Here is a 20,110-nt window from a genome sequence, read left to right as displayed (position 1 = left end):
GAGCTATTACCAGCAGGAGGCGGGGCGGGGAGGGGGACCTTTTGTAGTGATAATCATTACTACAAAATGATTGGGCCATTTCCAGCAGTTGACAAGAACAGCTGAGGAACAGTGGGGAGAGGGGGGGAAGATAAATACAAGGAAATAGTTTTACTTTGTGTAATGACCCATCCACTCCCAGTATCTATTCAAGCCTAAGTTAATTGTATCCAGTTTACAAGTTAATTCCAATTCAGCCGTCTCTCGGAGTCTGTTTTTGAAGTTTTTTTTGTTGAAGAATTGCCAGTTTTAGGTCTGTAATTGAGTGACCAGAGAAATTGAAAAAACAAAAAGGAGTACTTGTGGCACCTTAGAGACTAACAAATTTATTAGAGCATAAGCTTTTGTGAGCTACAGCTCACTTCATCGGATGCAGAGAAATTGAAGTCTTCTCCAACTGGTTTTTGGATGTTATCATTCTTGACGTCTAATTTGTGTCCATTTATTCTTTTACGTAGAGACTGTCCAGTTTGACCAATGTACATGGCAGAGGGGCATTGCTGGCACATGATGGCATATATCACATTGGTAGATGTGCAGGTGAACGAGCCTCTGATATTGTGGCTGATGTGTTTAGGCCCTAATTAAGCAGATACAGTGATTCAGTGTATTTAACAGGTTTCAGAGTAGCAGCCGTGTTAGTGAGCAACTTGCAGTCAGAGGTTTGAGACTCCTTGCAGCCCAGATTAGTGGGGGGGAGGGGGAAAAATAATCACGTCTTCATCTCATAAGTGTATTGATATTCTCATGAGAAGGTTTCTTTTCAGTTAAGATTTGTTTAGCTTTTTATTGATTAAGTAGGTATATGTGCCCAAACAGCTGTGATGGGCATTTTTTTTTTAAACAAACAGAATGAAATATAAGAGACCTTTAATTACAAAGTATCCCAGAGAATTTTACCAATTTAAACTGAAATCCAGATTATGTACTAGGATCTGTCATTGACCAAAGAAATACAGCAACCTCTGCAACTGTAACAGAACGCAGCTCTACTTCTCTTCTAAACTATTGTGAAGGACAATATTGTGAAGGACAGAAGATCCAACTGAAACTTCTGGGAAATTTAGGACAATGAATGCAATAACCATACCGGAATTAGGCCAAAACACTGCAACTTAGTGACCTAAAAAGGAGTCAGAATATGGATTTTATATCTCATCTGAGAATCTGAATCTCCAGTGCAATGTTCTATGCCCTAATACTTGGGCAGTCCTGATGGAGATCAAAGTTCATCACCTAGTGATGAATCATAACACTGCCTAGGTAGTCCACGGAGGCATTCCATCTAAATTCTGACAGAACCCAGCCCAGCTTGAGAAAGCCAAAAACAGAATCACAGCAAAAGGCATCCTTAGCATAGGTGAGAGCTACCCCTCATTCTTTTAGGAAGGAGATAGGGAGTGATCATTTCACCATATGGTTTGTTTTGTTTTGTTTTAAACTGATTGTCTCAGCATGACACAAACTCTTCAAACTAAAGCATCTTTTCTGAGTTTCTGAGACAACAGGCATACAGAGTTAGGGGTTGCTTTGAGCTATCAAATCTTCAGTGGCACATTTAAGAATTAGCATCACTCAGTTAATCAAGGAAGTACCAAAGAGTAGCATTCTGAGACACAAAAAGGCTGGTATCGATAAACTGTTATCCATGGCCTTTTCGGTTTCATCAGTTTCCAAGCCACTGGAAACTGCCAACCCACCAGTATTTTACTGTGCATCGAGTTCTGGATATGATGCTTGTAAACATTTACATTTACACAAGACTCCTGATGACATCCATCTGTACATTTGGAGTCTACTCACGAGCTGTTCCCTAACAGACGGGCAGAACATGGATCTTGTGCAGCTCTCAACTGCTCAATTTATGGGCTGCTAGCAGTTTCTCATGTGGCAGTCCTGAATTTCACGCTCCCAGAAAGATATTAGGTTTCTTCCGCACCAACTAACAAGGTTGTATCATTTTCAAAACCAGGGAGAAAAATAGATCCCAGGTGTAGCTTTTTCTGTAGAAAGGAGGAGGCTGTAGAGGAAAGCATAGCACAGAGAAGGAAAATTTCAGACTAGCTATTAAGTGGCTGTTCCTCCTGGCTGTGAAGGAATGGAGATAAGGTGTGACGCCAATAATTCAAGGAGGAGCCTAGTTCTTCAGTATAAAGGCATAATGATAAAGGAGAGTTAATCCTGAAGTTAATAAGGTGTCTGGTGGCACTTTAAAGACTAACAGATTTATTTGAGCATAAGCTTTTGTGGGTAAAATACCACTAACACAGCTACCCCCTGATTCCTGAAGTTAATGTGTCAGCTAGAAGATATGGCTAGAATGACAAGGAAGTGCTCTGTGTAAACTCAAAAGCTTGTCTCTCTCACCATCAGAAGTTGGTCCAATAAAAGATATCACCTCACCCACCTTATCTCTCAAATAAGGGTCTACAGGGTAAGCTATTTGCTCCATTCACAGGGTTTCTCCAGTCAAGTATGCCACAATAAGAACTACTGCACAGATTTGTAATCACATCTAAACCATACTAAGGACCCCTGGCACATCACAGCTGGAATCTGCTTCCTTACAGCACCACCTTCTGCTTCTAGCAAAAATATGGGTAGCAGTTTGAGCAGTTAAACCTAATGTGCGATTGATCTTATCACCATTCATTCAGCTAAGTCCAGTATGTGCTGCTCATTTAAGAAACCTGCACAGACTCAACTAGATTACAAAATTAGAGATGGAAGAGACATAACAGACAGAACTCATCTCTGCCTTAAAGGCAATTAACCTTTTATTCCCTCTGTCCTCCCCATATACTGAGGTGGTAACTATTAAACTGATACTCGATAATAAAGGTATGCAGTGTAATTGTAGCCATGTAGATAAAGGCACATGTTTTCAGATTTATTTCCTTAGATATGAAGTTTTCTACATGTAAATAAAAATGTAACCAAGAGAAGCATTTAGAGTGCTGGCTTTAGAGACACTTTCAAAACACATTATCACACTGCTCCTTTAAAATTGCAATATCGTACCTTATCACATCTGGTTCTGTGCCATCATTCTTATAGGATGCTTGAAGTTGTCTCTGTCGTGTAAGAAGGTCATCCACTAAGTTTTGCCTTCTGTCTCCCTCCAGTTGTGTTCTAGGGGCATTTGGTTAAGGGCCAGTCACAGAAATAAAAGCACATTTAAAACTTGTATAAAAGCATCACTCTCAGAAGTCAGCTATTACTTACCAAAGCCAGTCAGGAAATGAGAATTTTCAAAGAGCAATAGGTCAAAATAGACATAATCCTAAAAGCCCACTCTTCTTCACTTGACAAAGATTGATAACATTATTCATTCATAAGAAAGTCAGACTGCATGGCTCTTAAGACAAGGGGCATAAATTATTATAACACTTTCTTCACACCTTGAACTCTAATACACAACATGGGGACACCTCCACCCTTCACTGAAAGGCGTCTAGCAGAACCCTATTTCTGTGATTTGCAACACCTTAAAGAAAAAATAAATCCTGATTTGTCTTGAGAATCTGATTCAGAGAGCACAAACTGATGAGGAGATTTGGGAAGATTTTGTTGTTTTTTTGCATTGAATTAATGTAAAAATTAAGAGCTGTGAACTCCAAAAAAACCCATATCATTCTCAGGCACTAAGCATATTAGTGGTCTTTAAAAATCCTCAAGCAAATGATTTGTTCTACAATTTTGTTAGCATACGATGGTAAGACAGGCAGACTGGAGCTTGACAGGACACAGACTGAGTCTTCCTATAGGTCTGTCCAGTATACAGCACATTTTAAGTACTACTACAAAATCACCACCAGCAAACTAGATAGCTCTGTTTGATTCAGCATGGCTCTTAATATGTTAACTATCTTGCTGGGTGATGAAACAAACCAGGTAAGAAGCCCTCGCCCAGCTCACTATGTGGTCAGCAAGTTACCAAGAGGTTATTTAAAGGATTTCTTTACATTTACAGAGTTATATCACTAGCACTCCCCAGTAGCAACTGAAGTAGGGCTTGTTGCTTTTGAAGAAAATGACCCAATTCACTCAGTCACTGAATGACTAGCATTCTTAGAGTGCCTTCTTCAATTTTTATTATTTTTAATAAACTCAATGATGCCCATTTTAAAAGTGATTACCTCTCTTCCTTGAGTTGTAATCTGAGCAAGTGTATAGCCACAATGATTTATATTTGCTTTCTTACATAGCAGTGCCATTTATCTGTTCCAAGGTAATATTCTCAGATGAAAGGATAACCGTACCCTGCATTCAATGCAACGTTCTCAAAGTTAATCATTACAACAAAAGCTGCTGGCTTGTTGCAGCTAAACAACCATTTCAAACCCTCTGCCCCCAATTCAAACATGGATATGAGGGTTCAACACACCAAAGGCCAATGGCTCACTTTCAAATGCTACCATAAGGCAGCTTGCGAGTAAGAGGCCTTCAAATGGCCACTGGATATACTTCCATAGGCACACGTGGGTTAGAGAGAAGACATGAGAGAGACTCAGAGAGGACACCATAAAGGTACAAAAAAAACATAGAAAAATGTACAGAAGGACAATCTGGCACTACCAATTACCGCTCCCCCTTCCCCCAACTGAAGAGCAAGGAGAAGCCAATGATGTGAAAAAGATAACATTTTTCACAGGTTAATTGTGCATTGTGTTAATCTCACTGATACTGCAGCAAAGAGCTTAGTAGGACTCCTAAATGTCCTAGACTTTTGTATGATGTTAAGAAAATGTTCCAGAAAGTTTAAAGGTACTCATCAATTTCAAATCTTTCTTTTTCTCGTATACTCGCATCTCATCCAGCAACAGATGAGCACAGTCGTCGTTTGTCTTATACTTGAATTGTAGTAGCTCTTTGGGGCAGACACTGTCTTTGTGCTCTGTGTTCATACAGCACCTAGCACAATGGGATCCCAAGTCCTCGACTAGAACTCCAAGGCACCACTACAATACAAATAATAATTTAAAAACCCGAAACCTTCCCTTGTAGGGCAGAGTGTCACCAGCTGGGATGCACTTGTTCCCAGCAAGATTCTAATATCTGCCCTTAGAGCAAAGAGAAAGTTTCTAAGAGATGGAAATAAAAATCCTAATTAAACAAAGGGTCCTAAATTTTCAAAAGTGATGAGTGATTCTGGGTGCCGAATTTGAGGAACCCTAAACGGGTCTGGTTTTCAGATTCTTGGTGTTCGGCACTTTCTGAACATCAGGCCACTGAAGATGCCTCAACTTGGGCACTGAAAATCACTACTCAGTTTTGAAAATTTAGGCCAGAAGATATAATTGGTTGTAGCAGTTTAATGGAACTAAGCAAGTGACCCACTCTATTAAGACAGAGCCAATTCACCAGCTACTATACCCCATTAAAGTGAGTGGAGTCACACTAGGATGAATTTGGCTACGTATCTCTATTTTGGGTCACCTGTACTGGTACAGGAGATTTTCAGACCCATACAAATGCTACTGGGCTGCTATCTGCTTGCCCCTCTTACGCACGGCTTTTCCAGCTGTGTGCAGGAGAGACTAGGTCAGGACATGAAATCCACAGCGCAGGTGAATGAGGAAGAAGTTACACATTCCTAACATGTCTTCCAGGACTATCCAACTCTTCCATCCAGAAGGGCAGAGAAACATTTCCTTCACATTAACAGCGCTGCACTTGATCAGGGTTGCTGCTGAGCTCCCCTGATGGAGATAGCCATGCCCGCTGCACAGCAACCTTACTTCCCACCCTACCAGTGTGTAGGAGGAGCTCCACATTTGGACACGTGTTTCACATATGGCTGTTGGATAGCACTGTGAGCACAGGAACCTGCAACTTCTTTTTAAACTGAATCACGAGGAGCGTAAGAAAATACACAGGCCAATTACATCTCAAAGAAAGAGCATACGAGCTGCCAATGTTAGTCTGTCACACCCTGGAGATGTCCCAGCAGAGTCACTACAACATTAAAAAAAAGGGAGTGCAGGGTCCATGAAATAGAAAACAAGATTGCAGGCAACATTTTAGTAATTGAGGCCTCCTGGAGTTGACGGGAGGACGGGGCTAACTGCAGCTTCCTTTCCAAAAGAGCCTGTTCTTCCACCCACTCCTACGATATGAGAAAGAACAGCGAGATACTGTTTACATGGATACATCTGATGTGTTGATATAGCTCGAAGCAATAAGTCCTTCAGCTGGTCGATCTTTACCTTGAGATTCTGCAACAATGATCGGATTGTCACATTAAGCTGAAGGAAAAAAACAAAAAAAGTTGTTGGGGTTTTTGTTTTTTTACCAGATTAGTGTAGCCATACAGACATCCATATTCAAATGATCCAGTGCAAAACCCCACAAACCCCACAGCAGGATTCCCTCTAACACTGAAAAAAGCCTGTGCTGAGAACACAGAAGCTCAGCTGTGCACAAGCGGTGCTGTTTGGGATTTTTTTTTAGAAAACAATTTGATGTTAACGTTGGTTTTGCAACCAGTTTTTTAATATACTCATGCTAATTATGAGATCTTTCTTTCAAATCCTCACAAATTAATTCCCCTATGTGCTGGAATATTTTGCCCATATTTTGCTGTTGTCCAGTTAATTTCCTGGATAAATTTCCTGGATAAAATAATTTTCTTTATTCTACTTCTTAAGGGAAATATGGATGCTGCCTTTGCCTCTAGGTAGAGATCTCCTGGCTTCTGTGTTTTAGTGAAGGTTACTGTCAGAGATTCCTTCCACTGGTTCTCTTATAACTTCCAGATCTGTAATTTCATTTCTATTTAGTTTTATCGCCAGACACTTGTTTATCGTCTTTGCTCATCCTTGACTCCTGGCCTCTCTGGACTATTGACTGTAATAATTTGTATTCCTGTTGCTTCCATGAGGTTCTTAGATTTATCTTTTTCTACTGTAAACATACTAAAAAAATATTCTCCTCCAGCAAACTAACAACAGTACTGCAATGTTCTGGCTACCTTGGAGTTCTCTCACCCTTTTTACCTTTATTCTGTAGAAAAGTCTACATTTTTCCTCCGCTTGTTCTGAATATTGTTCCCTTTGATTCTGCTAACTGGAGGAAAAGCACACATGATTGAAACTAAGTTGGTAACCACCCAAGTTACAGGCTTGCATGCACTTGAAGGTGCCTCTTGTTTGCACGCCTAACGCCTACGCTCCAAATGGCCACTTCCCTCTGAACTCCCCATTCACAGCAAACTAGGCCACATCAATTTCTACCCCTTGACAGCTAACCCAAGTGTTCTCAATAGCCCCAGGATGACTGTCTGCTCCCCTTGAGGCAGATTGAGAGGCATTTTGTCAGGCAAAAAAGGCAGTTAGGTGTCCAACCTCCATTTCCCCATTACTGGTAATTCTTGTAACATAGTGTAATTGATATCAGCACAGACGTGATTGGTGGAGTTTCCAGAAGTGCCTCACTGAAAGTTAGACTCAGGAGCCTGAAACCCCTTTGAAACTTGTATCCCTACCAGGTATGAATATGGGAGAGTGGGTCAGATGTTGAGGCAGTCATATTTGCTGTGAGCATGTGATTAGCCAGTTCAGAGGGTAAGTAGCCAGAGGAGAGATTTGTGTAATAGTTGTGCCACTGAAAAACAGCCAGGCAGTCACTTAAGCAACATTTCCCCCACTTTTCAAGGCTGAGTGACTCTTCAGGACAATAAACACAATTGCAAGCCCCCACATCCCTGCCAGGTGTTGTTAAAGGCCTTCTCATGGATACATTTCCTGCACCTTCCTCTCTGGGAAATACTGCATTAACCTTATCCAGCCTACCTTGCCAGAGTACAAGGGGGATTGGGAAGAATTCCATGTCAGTATAATGAAAGGTAAGTAATCAACACCATCCATCAAGAGGGATTTCCCCCCGCTAAAAAGCCCCACAAGGCAAGACTGCATGCTGGCCTCACTTCGCTCCCACTGAAAGCAATGGGAGTTTGACCACTGACTTCAGCATGACTAGGGTTAACAAATGCTTGAGCATTTGTGAAAGCCTCACCCTACAGCCTTTTTTAACCTTAGCTTTTATACTCCCATTTCTATTCAGTTATAAACATAGGGCTTTTTTTTTTTGAGGGGGGGAGTCACGTCACACTAGTGGCAAAACACCATAAAAACCAGGATCTTGTTGACAGCTTGTACCACGCAAATACCATACAAAGACATCTCTATTAAAACATTTACTAGCCACAGCAAGTATGACTGATCAGCCATGTGTTTCTCAATATGAGTTCTTGTTATCATAACAAATATTTCATTGCTGGATGTTTGTTTATAGTGGAATCAAACATTGCCAATACTTGTCTCTAACTGTTCTGAGAGCAAATTCCTTTTACTCCATTAAAACACAAAACATGGAAAAATTTCTTCACAAAACCATTTTAACCAACTGTGTAATGTTTTCCTAATACACAGGCTACAAAGCTTACAATACAAGAAAGCCATTAGACAACACTGATGCAGCCTCCCCACACATACACACTTTTTTTTTTAAGCCAAACATCACAGCGAATGAGATAATACAAGTCGGAGAACTTTGGCCCGTATAAATACCGATGAACTAAACAAGTAACAGTTTTTGCTTTGCCTGCATTTCGGGAGTGAATGTGGCTGCACAATTTAAACACTTCTGCAATTTGGGGAAAAGATCATTATAGCAATTTTTGGGGTTGGTTTTTTGGTTTTTTTTGGAATTGCTTGGTTCTGTTCGAGACCCCCTGTTGGACTAAGTTCAGAACAGCTACAAGGGCAGGCAGCACTGTGAACTTCATACTCATGCTTCCCTCTCCATCCTACCTTGGTCCCTAGCAAATAATATACCTCAGCCAGGGCCTAGAGCAGTGGTTCTCAACCCACAGCCTAATCAGCACACAGCTGCAGCCCATCTGACATCTTCAGGGCCACACAGGTAGTAGATCTATTGTGTGGATGCAGCCCATTTAGCACAGAGAGCTTCATATGTGGCCCACAATGGTCGGTAGGTTGAGACCCACTGACCTAGAGAACAACTACTGGGGCAGAGGCCAAAATCAATCTCCCTACTTCATTTAAGCCAGGATTCAGGAGGGTGCTTAAACACATGAATAATCCTAAACGTGAGAATAATCTTACTGACTTCAATTGGACAAAGCACACGCTTAGAGTTAGACACATGCTTAAGTACCTTCCCAAATTAAGAAACTGAGAACCTCTTTGCTGAAACTGACTACAAAGGGGACAGTTAATGGCAATTGTGATTCCAAACACTTGAATAAACTGGGGCCTAGTTATCAATTCAATCCTAAGCATACATGTAACTCTTCTGTTCTGTTCGCAGTTAAGACATGACTGGATCTACCAAGGCTTAAACATGGCAAAACAATACTGTCCACACTGGATTTAAAACCGTGCTACCTTGCAATACAGTTGTAACTAGCATGGTTCTGGTAGTTTCTCTGAGGGGCAGGGATGGGAAATTCTACAATCTTGTTTTAAAATGGTAAAATAGATCTAGGAAGAAATCTCTAGCACAATTAAGTTAGCACTGTTCCTAGAAAAGAGTAACTGCGCAAAACTATGGAAACTATATGCATAAGGATGTGACAAGGCTAATGAACTTCTGAGCCTAATGTGAACCAGGCTAATGACTAACAAAGGAGAGACAGACAATAGAACACACTGAAATTGGATTCATTTCACTAAAATTATTGATATTGACCAAGAAACAATTCAATGAGAACACTAGGCTAAGGGGGTAAATTAGTATGTAAAATGAGGGCTGTCCCTCATGAGTGATAGCTGAGATGGCGTTTTGGCATGTCTGAGGGGTATATTTATTGTAACAACTCATTTAGGAAAAAGCTGCATAAAAACTCAGCAAGGATTGTTCTGACGTTATCCTGTTAGTTGCCTGGGTTCGGGAACGTGTCACAGTCTGAAGCCACTTTCAGGCAGAACTCTGGGATAAGATTTCTGAGAGTTTAGGAAATGAAGGTGAAGAATAGTGACGTTCTGAAGACTGGGAAGTGGTGGAAGCCAAAGCACTGCAGGACCGACTGTGGGCACAATGCTGCACTGGCCCCAGGGGACTACACCAGCAGTGACTGAAGAGTTCTTCAGCAGCTTACACTAGAGAGCTTACAGCGGTGCAGCTGCACGGATTCAGGAGAGAGCCTAAGCCAAAAGGAGAGAGCTCTCCCGTTGACTTAGTTAATTCACCTCAACAAGCGGTAAAGAGCGAGAGACGGGAGAGCTCTCCCATGGACATAGCGCTGTCCACACCAGTGCTTAGGTCAGTGTAACTTACAGTTGCTCAGGGGGGTGGCTTATTCACACCCCAGAGCAACTTAAATTATATTGACTTAAGCTGCAGTGTAGCCTAAGATTCTTTGTTGTTCTTATTTCATGAGAGATTTTTGTTTGGGGGTTGCTCTCTCCCTCCCCCATTCATCCATGAGGCCAAGTGACTGTGCTTTGGGAATGGGCAACAAGGGATGGATTACTTGATGATTACCTGTTCTGTTCACGCCCTCTGGGGCACCTGGCATTGGCCATGGTCAGAAGACAGGACACTGGGCTAGATGGACCATTGGTTTGACCCAGTATGGCCGTTTTTATGCCTTCAAATTATAATAGATCATTGTAAAAAGCAGCTATTTTGGTAAAAGTCTCTTATTCAATAAAGTCTCTTATTTATTTCAATAAAGCCCTAAAATTCCATTTCCAGGACACTCCAAGGGACAGTCTACTGTATTACTCCAAACCCAGATTATAAAGAGCTGCCTACAGGCTTTGGAATCCCACTGCCATACAAACCACGTATAAAATTCACAATTAGACTATTGTTTTTCTATCACATGTCCTTTTGCTTTAACTACTTATGCTCCATTCCCCACTTCTAGCTCCCCTTTAAGTCTGAAGCCCACAAGCTTAGTAAAGGAGCATCAGAACAGAACTAAGTTAATTGTTATTTTTCCATTTTAAAAAACTAAAGCTAATCTCAATTCATTGTCTAATCAAAGTGACACACTGCAGGTTATACGCCCTAACAATGAATTATATTATACATTAATATAAGGCCCGATCCCGTAAAGATGTTTGCACATGCTCAATTTTACATTTCCAAGGGGGAAGTCAGAGTATATAAAGCTAGGCATGTGCATTTGTCTTTACAGGATCAGGCCTATGATTTTAAGTTTAACTCCAAAGAGCGTAGCCTATGATTTTCCTCCTGAATTAATGCAAAAGTGGAGAATCGAACAGTAACAGGTTAAGCACTGAAGTCTCCTTTTCATGCATGTCAAACATTTCAAACTCTGCTCTTCTGATATTTTTGGACTTGCACAACTCAAAAATGACTGAATCTAGAAACGTCATATTCGGCTGTTTATAGCCCCAAATGAGGAAGAAACAACCCAAGCCTGAAAATCTGCTCTATACTTCAAATTCAGGAAGCTGGCAAGTGAATAGCATACGTTCTAATGCAGTTTTCCTGGCACCCTTATCCAAGAGCTTGGGGGTGGGGTTGGGGGAGGGGTGTGTTTTCTTAATGTGTAGTAGATCTCTTGACTGACAACAACCTAGAACAGTTCAAAATATTGGACATGTACCATTAAGAACTTCTCAGTTCTTATTTTTGTAAAATAAACCAGGGGCATTAAGTGCAAGAAAACTAGCATTCACCAAAAGGCTAAAGTTGGAGAAGTCAAGCATAGAATTTCAGGACATTGAAAAAGTTAGTTTATTCAAAAGCTCTGTTCCTATTTTTCTTATGTAAATCTTAGTAAACATACCATATGTTAACGGCATACCATATAAAAACCACACAGGGCATGAAATGTCGCATTAGATTAATAGATTTTAAGGCCTAGTCCAATCTCCTGTACAATACAGGCAAGAGACTTTCACCTAGTTATCCCTGCATTAAGTCAAATAATGTGAATTTAATTAAAACATCTTTTCCAGAAAGATATCCAGTCTTGATCTGAAGACAACAAGAAACGGAGGATCCATCATAGAAACCTAAATTTGGAGTTTCCTGAATGTGTGTTTCTCAACTTTACCATTGTATTAGAGTTTGTTATAATTAAATACAAAACCTAAGTTAAAAGAGATGTTTAATGATAGATCTTTCATGAAGATATGGTACCTTTGTTGAATTTTCACCATTTCTTTGACATCGGTTACGTTCCTGAATTTTTTCAGCAATCTCTTGCGCAATGTGACAGGTGGAATCGTACATCAACAACCTATAAACAGAAAGATTTCAGACATTTAAGAAAAGTCTCCCCAGTCATCTCTGTGCCAAGGATCTTGGTTTTAGTCTCTCCTCTGTTAATCAAGTGTCTCGAGTGTCTGCCACAAAAAAGCCCCTGAAAAACTATGACAAAGCCAAACAAAAAGCAGATGCAAGAAACATGTCTGTCTTAAAAATCAAAGCCAACTTAATGGTTGGAGTGCTTCCAGACAACCTAGCATAACCTGCTGGATAGAAAATGTCATTGAAAGCAGTCAGAATCACTAGAGATCCCAAGATACAGTGGGAAACACCCCACTCCCACAAGCCTCAGAGAGTTAGTTCATCAAATTACTAAAAACAACCAACATATTGCAGGGACACCGAACATCATCTCCCCAAAAAGAAAAGGAGTACTTGTGGCACCTTAGAGACTAACAAATTTATTTGATCATAAGCTTTCGTGAATGCATCCAATGAAGTGAGCTATAGCTCACGAAAGCTTAGACTAACAAATTTATCTGAGCATAAGCTTTCGTGAGCTATAGCTCACTTCATCGGATGCATTCATGAAAGCTTATGCTCAAATAAATTTGTTAGTCTCTAAGGTGCCTGAAGTACTCCTTTTCTTTTTGCGAATACAGACTAACACGGCTGCTACTCTGAAACCATCTCCCCAGGGATTTCTAATGCACCCATCAGAGTGATGATAGGACAGCACTGAATCAGTGCATGTTAAAGTCTCAGCAAGGGATTTAAATGAACAATGTCAGGATGCTGTGCTATACAGATTCAGTAATGTGAGGTTGGCTAATCACAGGGACGTGAAAACTTTGCTCAACCATGGACCACAGTGGTAGCTTGTGAGGAGAATCAGGCCTACACCTAATTTACATAAAACAAAGCAGACTGAAGCCTCTTTCATTATCATGGAAATTTTACAGAGAGGGGATAGGTGCAAGCACTGGGTGAGCCATGCATCAAGAAGGCGCATCTCATGCCCTTAGAAAACACGGACGCTGTAAGTCTAACACTGCAGGCACAGGTATTCACTATTTTTCCCCTTTGGGTGCTCCACCCCAGTTATGCCCCAAGGCCCTTCCCCTGCTCCTCCCACGAGCCCCCACCCTCAGTCTGCCTCTTCCCACCCCTGCTCCGCCCCCTCCCCCACTCCACCTCTTGCCAAGGCCCCTCCCCTGAGCCCACCACTCACTCCTCTCCACCTCCCCCAAGAGCCTCCCACCAGTCGAACAGCTGATCAGCAGCCCGCTCTGGGTCCCGCAGAACGGCTGATCAGCGGCTAGCCCCTGGGCCGGTACCACTCTGGCTGGTGGGTGCAGAGCACCCCCTACTTTCTTCCATGGGTGCTTGAGCTCCAAAGCACCCACAGAGTCAGAGCCTATGGCTGGGAGCGTTTCCCATTACTGGTAGACAGACCTATGCTAGCTCTGCTCCAGCTGGTGCACTAAAGTTAGTACTGTGGCTACAACGGCTCAGGCTAGTCATCCAAGTACAATCACGCTCAACCCCCTGGGTACATATTTGGGAGGCTTGCCCTAGCTACGGCCTGTTCTGCCACAGCCATATGATTTTAGCACACTAACACATCTATCTACTCCAGAGGTGGGCAAACTACAGCTGACAGGATCCTCCTGCCCGGCCCCTGAGCTCCTGGCCCAGGAGGCTCGCCCCTAGCCCCTCCCCTGCAGCCTCAGCTCACCGCACTGCCAGCGCAATGCTCTGGGCAACAGGGCTGGGAGCTCTTGGGGCAGCGCAGCTGCAGAGCCCAGCCTGACCCTGGCTCCAGCCGGGCGGCTTGGCTGTAGTGCCGCCAGCCACCAGTGCTCCAGGCAGCGCAATAAGGGGGCAGGGGGAGTTGGATAGAGGGCAGGGATCCCAGGGGGCAGTCAGGAACGAGAGGATGGGGCAGCAGGGGACAGGGAGTGGTGGATGGGGTCAGGGGCCAGGCCAAACCTGGCTGTTTTGGGAGGCACAGTCTCCCCTAACAGGCCCTCCATACAATTTTGAAAACCTGATGAGGCCCTCAGACCAAAAAGTTTGCCTTCCCCTGGTCTACCCAAACAGGGAAGCACAATCCCAGCTGCAGTGCGGACATATCTTTATAGAAGTAGTCTCCAAGGATAGCGGGGGTGCGGGGGAGGGCTCCCACTACAGAACTCTGAATGCATCCGATGAAGTGAGCTGTAGCTCACAAAAGCTTATGCTCAAATAAATTTGTTAGTCTCCAAGGTGCCACAAGTTCTCCTTTTCTTTTTGTAGAACTCTGAGGACACCCTGGTTTCACCGGATGCAGAAAGCCTTCACACTTTCCTCCAATCATTAAAGACACCCAGTGCTGACACAGAAGAAAGTCAATGATAGCCAGCAGCTAGTTATTTTGTTTGATATTTACAGTGCTGGTTTGCATTGTTGAAACACTTCCCAATGAGTTCCAAACCCCAAATAAATCCGTTTTACTCTGTATAAAGCGTATACAGGGTAAACTCATAAATTGTCCGCCCTCTATAACGCTGATAGAGATATGCACAGCTGTTTGCTCCCCCAGGTATTAATCTGGGTTTATCAATAAACAAAAGTGATTTTATTAAGTATAAAAAGTAGGATTTAAGTGGTTCCAAGTAATAACAGATGGAACAAAGTAAGTTACCAAGCCAAAAAAAAAAAAAAACAAACAAACCCACACGTCTAAGCCTAATACATTAAGAAACTGATTACAGGTAAATCTCACCCTCAGAGATGTTCCAATAATCTTCTTTCACAGACTAGACTCCTTCCTAATCTGGGCCCAATCCTTTCCCCGGTACAGTTCTTGTTAGTTCCAGCAGGCATCTTAGGTGAAAAACAGGGGCTCTCTCATGACTGGGACCCCCTTTGTCCTGCTCCCCCCCCTTTGTAACTTTGGCAGAAGGCGAGAATCCTTTGTCTCTCTCTGGGCCCCCACCCCTCCTCCTAAATGGAAAAGCGCCAGGTTTAAGATGAATTCCAGGATCAGGTGACATGTTCACATGTCCTCGGAGACCCCTCCATTCTTCCAGGGATGGCCCACACCTATACAGTGGAGGCTTGCAGGTAAACAGAGCCATTTACAGTCAATTGTCCTAATCACTGGGAGCCATCAAGATTCTATGTTTCAGAGTAGCAGCCATGTTAGTCTGTATTCGCAAAAAGAAAAGGAGTAATTTTGGCACCTTAGAGACTAACAAATTTATTAGAGCATAAGCTTTCGTGAGCTACAGCTCACTTCATCGGATGCATTTGGTGGAAAAACAGAGGGGCCAAGATTCTAAACTACCATTAATGGACCACACTTTGCATAATTACAATAGGACCTCAGAGTTATGCTTCATATTCCTAGTTTCAGATACAAGAATGATCCTATTTGTATGAATCTATGAACACACTCAGATTATAAACTTTGTAATGATACCTTACATGAGACCTTTTGCATAAAGCATATTCCAGTTACATCATATTCACACTTATAAACATATTTTTATAAAGCATATGGACTGCAATGTCACAGGGGGCTCCATGCCATAACTTGAAAAAGAAGTAAAGAGGAAAGGCCCGGCCTCGAAAGGTTAATCATGACTGGAAAGTACCCAGAGCAACTCTGTAATTAGCTAATTTACTCAAAAGTCTAATTCCTGATTTATGGCATTTCTTTCTTGCCCATCACTAATATTAAAACTTTGCACATGTATTGCACTTTTCATTCAAGGATCCCTGAGTACTATGAAAACATTCATGAATTTAGCTTCAAAACCTCCCGTTTGCACCTGTGAAGTATCCCTTGTCTTACTGTACAGATAAGGATGCAAATTATTGGGCTCAACAAAGGGGTAGCTAGGTAACTTTTAATGGCCTACCATACCCCACGTGGTGTGACTAGACAATCTAATGGTCCCTTCTGCTGTGAATTCTATGAACCTATGAAATAAAGAAGCACAGAGTTGAAGGAATATGCCCAAAGTCACCCTAAATCCATGGTAAAACTGAGAAGACTAGACTCAGTCCTGTGCTTTAGCCTCAAGACCATCCTTCCACTCCAACAAATCTCTTTGCTGCTAGAATATAGAAGTACCTTAAAAGTAAAGTTTCAGAGTAGCAGCCGTGTTAGTGTGTATTCGCAAAAAGAAAAGGAGTACTTGTGGCACCTTAGAGACTAACAAATTTATTTGAGCATAAGCTTTCGTGAGCTACAGCTCACTTCATCGGATGCATTGATGAATATGCATCCGATGAAGTGAGCTGTAGCTCACAAAAGCTTATGCTTAAATAAATTTGTTAGTCTCTAAGGTGCCACAAGTACTCCTTTTCTTTTTTCTTAAAAGTAAAGTAAGCAAAATTCAGTCCTCCATCGCCCCTGGCAACCACACTGACTTTCGTACATTTATGGTACAACGAAGGCCAGAAATTGCCTCCAGGGAATAGGACATTGACTACCCTGAGCCCTGCCATTTACTCATTGTCTTCTACTGGCCAGTATACTTGCACTCTGTGCCTCAGTTTCCCCATCTATAAACTGGGGATAGTGATGTTTTCTCACTTTTGTAATGTGTTTTGCAATCTATGGCTAAAGTTGCTATAAGAGACAAGCATTATCATTCATTTTAAACATAAAAAGAAGAAAGGATGAGTCCATGACTCTCAATATCTTACTGCCTAAGAAGTTGACACCTTCTACTGTACAACCACCTAGATTCCCCAGGAAACAAAGAGAAACAGAATAAAATAAATACTTTGCCATAAAAATTCTGTAGCGCAGAACTTCACAGGATTCTTTTTGCGCATAACAAGCTATAAGCTGAAGGAATTGTTTGAATAATATGTCAACAACTATATTTTTCCGTCATCTAAATCTTTTAAGTGTTTCAATTTAAATCCTTTTATTTGAAAAACAAAACAAAACAAAAAAAAAAAAAATTCAGATGCACCTATGACACACTGTACCTGAGAGTGGCATCGTGGAATCCCCATATTCCCCATTGTCATATAATTATATGTTTTGTACAAAGTATGCCTTTTGAAGCATCATTTTAAAAGTCTTGATCTGTTGAACATTAATATCCTGTTGGACTGTATGTTCTATCATTGTATGGGAAGTTATGACGTTTTGCTACAAGTGTGTTACTGAAATACTTTGTGAGGTTAGGAACACCCACAACCAGCCTTCTAGGTACAACAAAGGAGTAGCAAGACATGCTGACAGCCTATTAAAGGGAATCCAACTTTTCCAGAAAGCATCCCAAAAGTTCTCAGAGAGAACACATAGACAGTGGAGACTGCTTGACCAATGGGGGCGGACCCTCGTGTGACAAGCATAGATCTTTCCAGAAAGCTGGAAGAAACTATAAAAGAGGAGAAGTGACATCATCACTGGACCTCTCTTCCCATCCCACCCCCACCTCACCAGGCATCTGGAGGACAAAGACTTTGAACGGGGGAGGATGGTCCCAGACTGGAAAAAGAGTCCCAAGATCTAAGGATCTGTAACCTGCTTGTACCATCTGTCAGGGCGTGACACTGCTTGATTCAAATCCTGTTTCATTTGTCGAACTCAGACTTAATTTATTTTTATTTCTTAAGTAACGAACTTTGATCTTTACGCTAGTTACTTATATTCACTTAAAATCCATCTTTCTGTACTTAATAAATCTGTTTTATATTTTACTAAAATAGCGTGTTTCGGTTGAAGTGCTTGGGAAATCTCAGCTCAGTTTACAAATGCTCGTGTGTGTCCTCTCTACATTGGTGGATGGGTGGACTCAGTAATGAATTTACACTGGTCAGGCTTCTGACCAGGACAAGATGGTACAGTTCGAGGTGCAAGAGCTGGGGGGAATTGGCTGGAGGCCTCTCTGTTATTGGTTCACAAGTGGCTGGCAAAGCATTCATGTAACTCAGCTGGGCGTGTCCCTGTCTATGGAGGTCTGTGTAAATGCAGTACCTGCCAGAGGTTTGGTGTGGCTAAACAACACCACAGCGTGAGAGGGATACCCCAGGTTGGTGAGACCAGGTTGCACCCCAGGAACCTCATCACAGTACCCTTATATCTAGAAGTTCAATAATAAAATTTAGTAATACCAATACATTTGCATGTTGATCTACATATACTAAGTTTATAAAAGTAACTGATCAATAGTTTAAAACTAATCCAATAGACGAGACAAAAGAGATGCTATTTGGGTGCCAAAAAAGCAAAAGTAAACTAAGTTATAGCCATGTACCTACTGCACAATTATAAGAAGCACACACTATTAAATATGATGCCAAAAATCTACTAATTTTCATTAACGGATTTGTAGATTCCAAGGCTGTAATCATGAAGGATCCTTTGTTACACTGGTCATAGAATTTTCTCAAAATAATTCCTAGAGCATATATTTTAGAAAAACATCCTGTCTTGATTTAAAAATGCTCAGTGACAAAGAATACACCACAATCCTTGGTAAATTGTTCAAATGATTAATTACACTCACTGTCAAAAATGTAAACCTCATTTTAAAATGTCTAGCTTCTAATTGCAGCTAATGGATCATGTTAGAGTGATCTCTGCTACACTGAAGAGCCCATTATTAAGTATTTGTTCCCCACAGATATTTACAGACTGCAAACGCCTGCACTAACCAAACAGCCCCAACTTGGATAGGCAGCTCTTTGGGCGGTGGGGCGCATTTGTTCTGGGTTTGTACAGCACCTAGCGCAGGGGGTCCTGCTCTGGGACCGGGCCCCTGCAATAATACAGCCCCCTCCAAAAAAAAACCCGCCTTGACCATGCCGACAGCGCGGCCTGCCGGGGGCGCAGCCGGGGGGCAAGGCCAGTGTCACGGACACCAAGCCTAGGGGGGGGATGGGAGGAGAGAGGTTCCCCCCAGGAAATCCGAGCCTGCCCGTAAGGCCCCCGTCCCTCCCCGCACAGCCCGTCGGGGGGGGAGGGTGGATGGGGCGCTGGCCCTCCGGGGGTCTCTCCCCCGAGCTGGGGACCTGAGCTCGCTTCGCGGGGGGCGGGCCCCCCGCAGGTGTCGCACACCAAAGGCTCGGGGGAGGGGGCCCGGCCCCCCCCCCCCCCCGCTCACCAGGGGTCCGGAGCCATCGCTGCCGCCCGTCGGCACTCCTGAGTCCGGAGCCGGGCTCCGGGCGCTTCCGGGCTAGGTCAGCTGACTACGGCGCGCGCAGGGGCTCAGAAAGTGAAGGCGAGGCGAGCGATCTACATCCGGGTCCTGCCCGAGAGGAGGCTTCATCAGACAAGCCCTGCCCCTCAGGCCCCCGGTCGCTGGAGATGGGAGGCTGGTCGCATACCCCCGGGGGTGCGGGGGGCAGGTCACACCGTCAAGGGGCAGTGTTAGGTGCACATCAGGCGTCCCAGCGCAGGCCCCTTGTTGCACCCACACAACTGCACTGTGCATCTTCTGTACATGTCTGCCTCCAGCTACCTGGTGCCTGTGAAACCCCTATAGACACCAGGTGCCGGGGGGCGCAGCTTACCAACTGGCACCTGCAGCCTACTTTCCTTCTTTACTGTCATGAAACACAGAGGAGCAGGTGGCCTAGGGCCTGCTGTTAGGCTGTCACATTCTTCTGTCCCAGATCCCTTAAGGCTCTGCCAGGTATAAAAGTTCCTTTAAATCAGGTATATTACATACAGCGTCATATACTGGCCAAATAGTGCAATACAGTTTAACAATCCATTATAGGCTTCCTGTATCCTAGGATTTCCCTTTGTTGCTTCACTCAGTCAGCTCCCTTGATTGTAGCAATGTTGAAAGGGCTACACTGGACGACCCTACTGGGCACTGTGTCATCTGGCCCTGTTCAG

At 42.9% G+C, this 20,110-nt stretch overlaps 1 protein-coding gene across 11 annotated transcripts in view; it reads right to left on the bottom strand.

The window, feature by feature from the left end:
• STX8 (syntaxin 8) overlaps window positions 1–19,561 on the bottom strand; it is a 172,761-nt gene extending 153,200 nt beyond the window's left edge. For 7 of the 11 annotated variants that reach the window (XR_006275504.1, XR_005288849.2, XR_006275503.1 and 4 more), the window contains exons 1-4: window positions 19,371–19,515; window positions 12,184–12,283; window positions 6,193–6,287; window positions 3,061–3,171 (exon numbers count right to left, since the gene is read on the bottom strand). Coding sequence is in view for 8 of the 11 variants with exons in the window: in XM_038371861.2 (XP_038227789.1) it covers window positions 3,061–3,171; window positions 6,193–6,287; window positions 12,184–12,283; window positions 19,371–19,387 (323 nt within the window). In the remaining 3 variants the exon portion in view is untranslated. Of the gene's footprint in view, window positions 1–3,060; window positions 3,172–6,192; window positions 6,288–12,183; window positions 12,284–19,370 lie in introns of all 11 variants that reach the window. The other 4 variants (XM_043496329.1, XM_043496330.1, XM_043496331.1 and 1 more) reach the window with 2 other exon arrangements.
• Between the last annotated feature and the right edge of the window lie 549 nt (window positions 19,562–20,110).

The sequence above is a fragment of the Dermochelys coriacea genome, chromosome 14, assembly GCF_009764565.3.
Source record: "Dermochelys coriacea isolate rDerCor1 chromosome 14, rDerCor1.pri.v4, whole genome shotgun sequence".
NCBI classification, from domain to species: domain Eukaryota; kingdom Metazoa; phylum Chordata; order Testudines; family Dermochelyidae; genus Dermochelys; species Dermochelys coriacea.
This window is presented reverse-complemented; position numbering and strand designations above follow the sequence as displayed.